The sequence below is a fragment of the Dipodomys merriami genome, unplaced genomic scaffold, assembly GCF_024711535.1.
Source record: "Dipodomys merriami isolate MVZ:Mamm:240054 unplaced genomic scaffold, mDipMer1.0.p SCAF_3, whole genome shotgun sequence".
NCBI lineage: Eukaryota > Metazoa > Chordata > Mammalia > Rodentia > Heteromyidae > Dipodomys > Dipodomys merriami.
The window spans coordinates 22,326,489-22,336,139 of NW_027204492.1; the positions used below are offsets into that span (position 1 = coordinate 22,326,489).

Here is a 9,651-nt window from a genome sequence, read left to right on the forward strand (position 1 = left end):
AGTACAGACAGAAATTCAAAATTGCAAGTTTATATATGCAACTGTTCATATCTGAACATCACTTGCCTTTCTTCTTTGTGGACATTGTTTCACATCATCACATGCTCAGGGAAATTTGAAAACAGAGAATTTTCAAGTTAGATGAGCACATTTCATTTAGCAATACAAAATAGTAATCTGAATATGGAGAAACACATCATGATAGCTAAATACTGAATATTTATATTAGAAAGGTACAAAAACTTTTATGGTTATTTTTACCAACAATAATGTTTATATATATATATATTCTAGTCAGGTGTTGTTGGCTCATACCTGGAATTCTAGTTACTCAGTAGACTGAGATATGAGGTGTTCAAAGCAATGCAGTGTAGGAAAGCCTGTGAGACTCTTATCGCCAATAGAGTGCTACCTTTGAGCCAAAGAAGCTTAGGGACAGGCCCTCATTTTAAGACCCAGGACTGGCACACATACATACACACAAACACACACACACACACACACACACACACACACACACACACACACACACACACATAAACCCACCCTAAATGTGACAATATGGTCCAATTTATATGTATTATATGGTTCTCAAGAGAAAGAAACAAAAAAATCATTTATTGAGTAATATAGGAGTAATTCACAAAGGTGTTATATTCAGATAGGGATTCTCATTAACTTGTGTTTTTAGTAGCTCTGATCATAGAAGTGTTGGTAACCTTTCTCAGCAGATTCTCTTATCTTAAAAGATGAAAGAAAAATAAAATCCAACTTTTAAAATTATCTTGACATTAAATTTACACAAATCAGGTTGGGAAGTTGGCTTAATGGTAGAGTGCTTTCCCGGTATGTATGAAGCCCTTGGTTTGATTCCTTAGTACCACATAAACAGAAAAAGCTGGAAGTAGTGCTGTGGTTCAATTGGTAGAGTGCTAGCCTTGAGCAAAAGAAGCTCAGGGACAGTTCCCAGGCTCTGAGTTCAAGTCCCAGTACTGGCAAAAGAAAGAAAATTACACAAATCATTTAGCATTTCACCAGTCTTCCAGTACATGGCTTAAATAGGTTTTATTAAATATTTGCTTATTTTTTTTTACAAATGGAATATGTATATGCAATTATACAATCAAACAGACTGATAGATCCTAAAACTTCCAGCATATTTTGATCTATCACAACAAGAAAATCTATGCCATGAATTCCTACATATTACCTATTTTCTCAGCAGACATTCTACCAACTTTAATCTTATAATTAGCATATAAACATTGAAAAACCTTACAGTAGTAATATCACTTGTAATGAATTAGACACTATTTTTCTCTTCACTCTCCTGTGGCTATGACAGACTACACATGAGGAGGGAAATTGACAGGGTTGGGCATCTACATTCAGCAATTGAACTGTATTGGTGAGATGAACTAATGGATTTTGTGCCTGGAGTACGTTGAATGAAGTAAGTTTGCAAGAGGAGTGAAGCCTGAGAACAATAGAAAAAGGGCAGCAATAAAAAGCTTCAAAATTTCCTCTGTTGATTAGAAGAGTTAATTCACATAATTCACACTGGCTAACACATCAAGTAAGTCAGCAGACATTTTTCTGAAGGAGATCTGATTTTACAAAGCTTTGGTATGGGCCATAAGCCTCATAATGGAATATTAACTAAGCATGCCTCCGTGTAGGTCTGCCACTACTTTAGCCGTCTTGAAGATATCAAGCTTATGTGGTGCAGCTGACTCTTGAGGCTGAGAAGCCCAGGCCTGAAATGTCTATACCCTCACCTTTGTGTCCCAGTTATTCGTCTGGAAAGTTCTTTCTCAGTAGAGGAGAAACAATAGAAATCCTGTATGTTCCTCAGGGTCCCATAGTAAGACCTTAGAGGACCTTTCTGCTGCATTTCCTTTCACTGGTCTTGTGGAGGGAAAGTTCTTTCTGGGACCTCTTCCTCTCTCCATCTCATCATCAATCCAGAGTGTTGAGCTTCGACAGACGTCACTGCCATAGAGGAACATATTTCTCTTCACTCCTCCTAACCCCACACTCTCACCCACATCACTGTTGCAGCTTTTTTAAGTCCTGAGGCTGCTTCTGACCAAAATGTTCCCCTGCTGAAACCTGCCTGGAAGTGCTGCAGGCTATCATCTACTAGTCAGCTTTTGAATGACATCATCCAGAGATTAAAGCAAAGAAGCTCAGGGACCTCAATTTCAGAAGTGGAAAAGACATAGGAGGAGGAGGAGGAGGAGGATGAGGAAGAGAAGGACGAGGGACAGAGAGAGAGACAGAGAGACAGAGACAGAGAGAGACGGAGAGAGAAAGAGAAAGATAAAGAGATAGAGAGAGGGGTGGGGGAAGGAAGAAGGAAAAAGGAGGAGGAGGGAAACAAATTACATTTGTTTCAAATTCACCAGTAGAGGGGCTCACAGAAGTGAACTAGCCCAAAGGGGTCTCCTTGTCCCTTGCAAACATTCCCTTAGTCAAGCTGTATGACACCAAGTACATATTTGTTTCTACTACAGATCCTGGTCAAAGTTCTAATTTTTTTTTTATTTTAAATTTCGGATTTTATTCCAGTAGGGATTTTTAAGGCTATTTGCTGTTATTATGGTGGGGAAAGGCCTTGGGTTGGCTATTGGGGAGCCCAGAACGCTGGCACTTGATGACTTTCCCCAGTTTCTCATGTTCACCCCATCTGGCCATCCCCCTGTCTTTCCTCCCTACCCCCACCCTGCCCTGTGTGCTTTACCCAGCACCCCACGCCCGCCTGTCAGTCCCTCCCACTGCCTCCTCCTCTCACCCTCAGGTCCCGTACATAGTCCTCACTCTCCACAGACTTTCCCAGCACCTCCCAGACGACCGCACTTCCCGCCCTCGCCTAGGTCCGCGCTGCAGCCTCCACTCTAGCCGCCGAGTCCCGCTGCAGGCTCCACTCTCGCCGCCGGGTCCGCCCGCGCTCCACTCCTTCCAACCAAGCTTCCTACACGGGGCCCCACCGCTTTTGCCTCTGCCGCCAACGCATCTCAGAGTCAGTAGACCCGCTGCCCCGCGATCAACCGACCTCCTGACTATTGAGACTCCGTAGTCCAGGGTGACGCGGGCAAGCCGCCATCCTCGTCGCCGCCACGGCTAACACGGGTGCCACGCGCCGTCGCCGCCGCCGCGCAGCAGCAGCAGCTGCCGCCCGCCCGCCGCCCACCATGGCCCCGCAGCAAACAGGTAGTAGCAGGAAGCGGAAAGCAACCGCGATCGAGGCGGGAGCTGGGTGCTCCTCTTCATCGTTGGGCTCTGGGGCGGTGGGCCAGGGAGAAAGGCCGGTGGTCGCTAAGCGGCAGAAGCGACAGGAGGTGAGGCGCTCGCTGGTGCACTACCTGAAACACCGCGAGGTGGGCGCGCGGGGCTTCGCCAAGGTGCAGGGCTTCGAGGGCAGCATGAGTGGCTACGTGGTGCAGAGGCTGCCCGAGATGCTGCGCGAACGCCAGCTGTTCCTGGGCACTCTGAACAAGGTGTTCGCCTCTCAGTGGCTGAATGCCAGGCAGGTGGTGTGCGGCACCAAGTGCAACACGCTTTTCGTGGTGGATGTGCATTCGGGCCACATCACGCACCTCCCACTGCTGCAGGACAAGAACTCCAATATGGCCCAGGACCAAGCCACCTGTGGCATCCATGCCATAGAGCTGAATCCTTCCAAGACTCTTTTGGCCACGGGGGGTGAAAACCCCAACAGCCTGGCAGTCTACCAGCTGCCCACTCTCGACCCTGTGTGCATCGGTGACCGCCAAGGTCACAAAGACTGGATCTTCGCCATCGCCTGGATGAGTGACACTGTGGCAGTGACTGGGTCCCGGGATGGCACTGTGGCTCTCTGGCGGGTGGACCCTGACCTGGTCAATGACAACGTGGCCTGGTATGGTGATGAAGAGATTCCCACGTATACTCACATCCATCCTAGGGATGTGGAAGCCATCCCCAGAACCACCACCAATCCAGGGAATCAAAAGGTGAGAGCCCTGGCTTTCAGTGGTAGAAACCAGGAGCTGGGAGCAGTGTCCTTGGATGGGTATTTCCACCTGTGGAAAGCCCGAAGCAACCTGTCCCGGCTGCTCTCCATCAGATTGCCATACTGCCGAGAGAACGTGTGTCTGACTTATTGCAATGACTTGTCTTTATACGGGGTGGGCTCCCAGTCTCATGTCTCTTTCCTAGATCCAAGGCAACGCCAGCAGAACATCAGACCCTTGTGTTCCCGAGAGGGTGGCACAGGTGTGCGCTCATTGAGCTTCTACCAAAATATCATCACTGTGGGCACAGGCCATGGTGCTCTGCTTTTCTATGATATCCGCGCCCAGAAATTCTTAGAGGAGAAGTCATCAGCTAGTCCAGACTCCTTTCCTAGACCTGCAGGAAGAAAGCTGAAACTCACCTGCGGCAGAGGCTGGCTCAACCACGATGACCTCTGGGTAAACTACTTTGGTGGCATGGAGGAATTCCCAAATGCACTGTACACCCACTGCTATAACTGGCCAGAGATGAAGCTCTTCGTGGCTGGGGGCCCACTTCCTTCAGGCCTCCACGGGAACTATGCAGGCCTCTGGAGCTAAGGATGACTGCCTCCTCATCAAAGGACACAGATTTACCTTTTAGATTAGCCTCACTTTCCTCTTGATGCACTTGTGTTTTTTTTTTTTTTTGGTAACACTGTGTGTTTGTCTTTTGTTTTTCAGGGAGAATTGGCTCAACTTAGTATATTAGGCACAGAGAAAGGAGAGAAGAGAGGTGAGAGGGAGAAACAGGGAGGGAGAGAGAGTCAGCGACAGGAGAGAACAAATAGTCATGTTGGCAATCAAAACTTGGCTTTCATGTTTTTCAACATCTTCTCCCCAAGGAGAAGAAATAAAGAATTCCAGATAAGTATAAATTCTGTTTCATTTTTTTTTCTGAGTGACATACACCTGCTCTTTCTTTAAGCTCTTGCAGTCCTGTTCATAATACAATTTTGTACTTTACTTTTACTAGTATTCTAATAATATGTCCAGGTCTTCTATACATTTCAAATGTGTGGATTTTTTAAATGTGTGTATAAAAGTGTCTTTTGGGTTTGTCTGAAAAGCCCTTACGCCATTTATAGCCCTACTCTAGAAAATGCAATCCTAAAGTGTTACAATTAGGGAAGTGTTTGGGTGTAGGAAGATCAGCATATCTTGTCTGAATATCTTTGGGCATTAAATATTTTTGAAGTATATTATCTTGGTTGAAGAACTTTATAATGAAATTTATACTGTTATACTGTTAATCAACTATTTTAATTATTCAGCAAATCTTGAGCACCATCCTCAGGCCCTAAGTCTTCTGTATAAAGCTGCTCCTTTCATGGATAGCATTCATGCTACAGAACTTTATAACAAATCAAAGCTGAGCTACATGTGCCAGGAAAAGTAAGAAGGTATTTTGCAGATAAACATTTCTGTAAGTTCATGTAACACCATTCATGTAGCTATTTACAGTGAAAGGCCAGCAGGTGCGCTCAGAGTAGGTGGATTTGATGTCTTAATTTGTTATTGTCTCTTTAATTGAAGACGTGGATAATTCTTGTATTTGAGTTATGAATGTGTGTGATTTCTTGCAGAAAAAATAAAGTTTATTCATTATCTTAGTAACTAAGGAGTTGTTTTTAAAGGGTTAAGTATATAACTTACTTTTCAATAGCCTTTCTAGGAATGCATTTATCAAACTAAAACTTTTCTAGGAGAGAAGGTAAGGATAAAATAAAACAGCTGTGCACACATTACTATGTGTATTTGGTTTTGAGGAAGTAACATAGATTTACTAGTTGAAAGATTAAATAGCACAATGATTTTGGGGTTTATAAAAATAAGTTAATAGTGTTTGCACTAACACAAACATGCATGTACATATAATGTCTTTCTTACACATGTTTGTGTATTTGTTACTTTATGTGTGTGTGTGTGTGTGTGTGTGTGTGTGTGTGTAAAAACATATGGTATATAGGATGTATAGTGAAGTCTCATACCCAAATCTCATATGTGAATATATATACATACATATATAGCTATAATATATAATGTACCTATACATATATATCCATAGATCCATAAATAGATAGATAGATAGATTTTAAATTGCAAAATCCTGTAGATCCTTTACCCTACAAACCTAGGTAGCTAATTTTTATTGCATAGTATACCACAATAGTCGTTCACTATAACCTTAATGAGCACAGTTGATACTTGCTTTTATGTCACTATATTTGGCACCATACTCTGAGGTAGGTACATATTTTTGTACATGTATAAATAGATCTGTGGGATAAGTTCCTAGAAATAAAATTTCTGGGTCAATAAATTTATATTACAGTTATGAACCATTGTCAAATCAACCTCCAATGAATCCATGCCAACTTAGCCTCCCACAATCAATTTATGCACACCTGTATTATCACTACTCTTCCAACAGTGTATCTTCAAATGATGTGCCGTTTGCCAAACCAATAGTCACCTGATCTTGATACTTTCTTTCTAGGCAACTGTAGTGGAGTTAATTAGATTTGTGGTCAGAGGAAAAAGCAATTCTAAAACAAACATAAAAATAATGGAAGTCATCAAGAAAATGAGGGCAAACATTAAAAATACTGCCAAACAAAAAGAAAAGACCACCTACAGTTTATACTCCCATATCTAGAGATGACTACACATGACTACCTACCTTAGATATTTAGTTGGATCAAGTAGGGTTTTTTAATTTATTTCACAATGGTTTCAATTATATAAAATGCATCAGATTTCACTGAAGAAAATTTGAGAAGAAAATGAGAATCTGAACTTGGATATTGGAGGTAGGTATACACAGCAAGATATTTAATAGAAAATATGAAAAGAAATAAAATGACAAGTAATATTTGATATTTCTTGTACAGAGTGAATAAAATCAAATAATTTAGCTGGCCACTCAGGCTCTGTATTGAATGAAAAAGTAGTAGCAACGTATAAAAAGACCTAACTTCGGCATAATTTATACAAATAGTGGGTGACCAATTCATTTTGAGAATGTTTTCCCAAAGGTGGTGACCTCATCAGACCTAGACAAAAAAATTCTTTAATATTAAATTATAATGATTTTAGTCCTTATCTCAAAGTCATAAAGATGAGATTTTCTGCAAGATAAGCTCCCTCCCTAAATATTATTTTAGGACCTCTTAGGACTGCTCAAAAAATTCTCTAATTAAGATTTGTTACTGTCCACCTGTGAATAGCTTTTTGGGTAATGAAAATCTGGATCTGGATCACAAAGCAAAACTTCACAAAAACTTATTCTAATAGTGTGTGATACCTGCAGATTTTCCAACACCTTGCTCACACCAAAATCCCTGACCACCATCCAAAGACTGGGAGTCTAATCCTTGTAGTTCATTATCTCATAGACTGTTATACATGCTCTGTGTTTCAGTCCCTATCCTAATGCAACAAGTGTATATTTCTACATTTTTCTCCAGTGTCAAAGAGCAATGTAGGTATTAAAGGGAAGATGTCACTTTTTCAGGATTATGATGTTTTAAAACAGTTACAAAGAGAACTGAAAAAGCAAGCATAGGCATATACTTACTTCTTAGACTGGTGCATGTAAATTTTGACTAAAAATTTGCAGATGATAGCTCAGTTTTGGAGAAAGAAACATGACACAGGATTGGAATACTACAGCTAGAAAGTTGTGAATATATCAATAGAAATCTATTAACTCATCAAAGAATTTCATATGCTTAATACACACAACATAGACTCAATGTTTTCATTAGAAAATCATTAAATGTTGTCATGTAATATTTAATTTTGAACTGCTTTAGAACATACAGAGACAAAATATTTATGTTTTACTACAAGGGATGACAATTACCCAAACTGCCTAAAATACATAAAATAAAAAAAAATGACTGGCTTTTTACATAGAGATGTAATTTATACTGTAAACATACCGGATATAATTTGTTGGTGTTTAGAAAGAAGATTACACCATAAGAAACAAACCATTCTCTTCAATTAGGAAACTATTAAATTGAGAAACTTTGTATTTTACTAAAAAGCCAAGTGAAAAAATTCACACATTCATGTCCACAAATTTCAAGATATGTTTTAGTAAAAGAGTTACAGGGTTCCTCATTAAAATGTTGGTAAAATATGAAGAAATATAAAGTTTGTACTAGGACTTTGTGTATGTTTCATATTCCAACAAAATAATCCTCAATACCTAATAAATTTATGTGTATATAAAATTCAAGATATGAACATCCCAAAAAACCAGGAGCAGTTAATATTTTTATTAAAGTCTATATTAGGAAATTTATAAAAATATTAGAATATTAAGATGTGAATTTTTTTGTCAGTCATGGGGCTTGAATTCTGCGCCTGGGCCACCCAGTTTTCTGGTGATTAATTGGAGATAAGAGTCTCACAGACATTCCTGCCTGAGCTGGCTTTGAATGGTGATCCTTAAATCTCAGCCTCCTGAGTAGCTAGGATTACAGGCATGAGCCACCAGCAGAAGGCAAGATGTGAAATTTTTATACTGTCATCTGCAAATACTTGTAATTACAAACATAACAACTAAGGAATTGTTAAGAGCAATTAAAAATATTAAGTTGTTGTTATTAGAGTTCTTGATTTTAGCCATTCTAACTGGAGTGAGGTGGAATTGCAATGTTGTTTTGAATTGCATTTCTTTTATGATTGGAGAGGTGTCTATTGGCCATTTTTATTTTCGCTTCAGAGAAATTTCTCTTTAAGTTCAGCCCACTTATTTATTGGGAACTTGTTTCTTTAAGGATTTGTTGTTGGGGAAATTACAACAGATGATGGAGGGGATGTGACCAGAAGGGAACTTTACTGCATTGTGGCAGGGAGTGTAAACTTGTTCAGTCACTTTGGAAAGTAGTAAGGAGGTTCCTCAAAAGACTCCACATAGAGCTCCCCTATACCCAGCAATCGCACTTTTGGGCATTTACCCAAATGATCACAAACAAGGCCATAATAAAGTTAACAGCACAGCTATGTTTATTACAGCATTATTTATCATAGTTAAGATATGGAACCAACTTAGATGCCCCTCAGTAGATGAATGGATCAAGAAAATGTGGTGTATATATACAATGGAATTCTATGCCTCCATCAGAAAGAATGACATTGCCCCATTTGTTAGGAAATGGAAAGACTTGGAGAAAATTATATTAAGTGAAGTAAGCCAGGCCCAAAGAAACATAGGTCTTATGGTTTCCCTTATTTGCCATAACTAATATGTGTCTGGGACAGGCAGAAAAGCTCAAAGAAGATGATGTAAAGCAAAATGAACCCCAAGATTGGGACACAAGTAGTTTTTTTCTTTCTTGCTATTGTTTCTAAAGTATTTATAATGTACCATGTGATTTTTTTGTTGCTTTGTATTTCCTTCCCCCATGGTATAACCCCTGTTTTCACTGTATATGATGTTGGTATAATTTGGAGAGGGGAAGGGAATAAACAAAATGTTTAAATAGGGATACAGATTGACCCATTGCAACAATGAGATGTACCTGATGCTATGTCGAAAAACGAACTTTACTATTTAGGCAGAGGGGGATGTGGGAGGGAGGATGTTGGGGGGGGTGTAGTT

The 9,651-nt window shown here is 40.3% G+C and overlaps 1 protein-coding gene across 1 annotated transcript; it reads left to right on the forward strand.

Annotated features, from left to right (window-relative positions):
- Window positions 1-3,104: 3,104 nt before the first annotated feature.
- On the forward strand, window positions 3,105-4,914 carry LOC138839369 (DDB1- and CUL4-associated factor 12-like protein 2). Its single transcript, XM_070038942.1, has one exon. It carries the CDS (start codon window positions 3,195-3,197, stop codon window positions 4,593-4,595), a length of 1,401 nt encoding a protein of 466 aa, XP_069895043.1. The 5' UTR covers window positions 3,105-3,194; the 3' UTR covers window positions 4,596-4,914.
- Window positions 4,915-9,651: the final 4,737 nt, after the last annotated feature.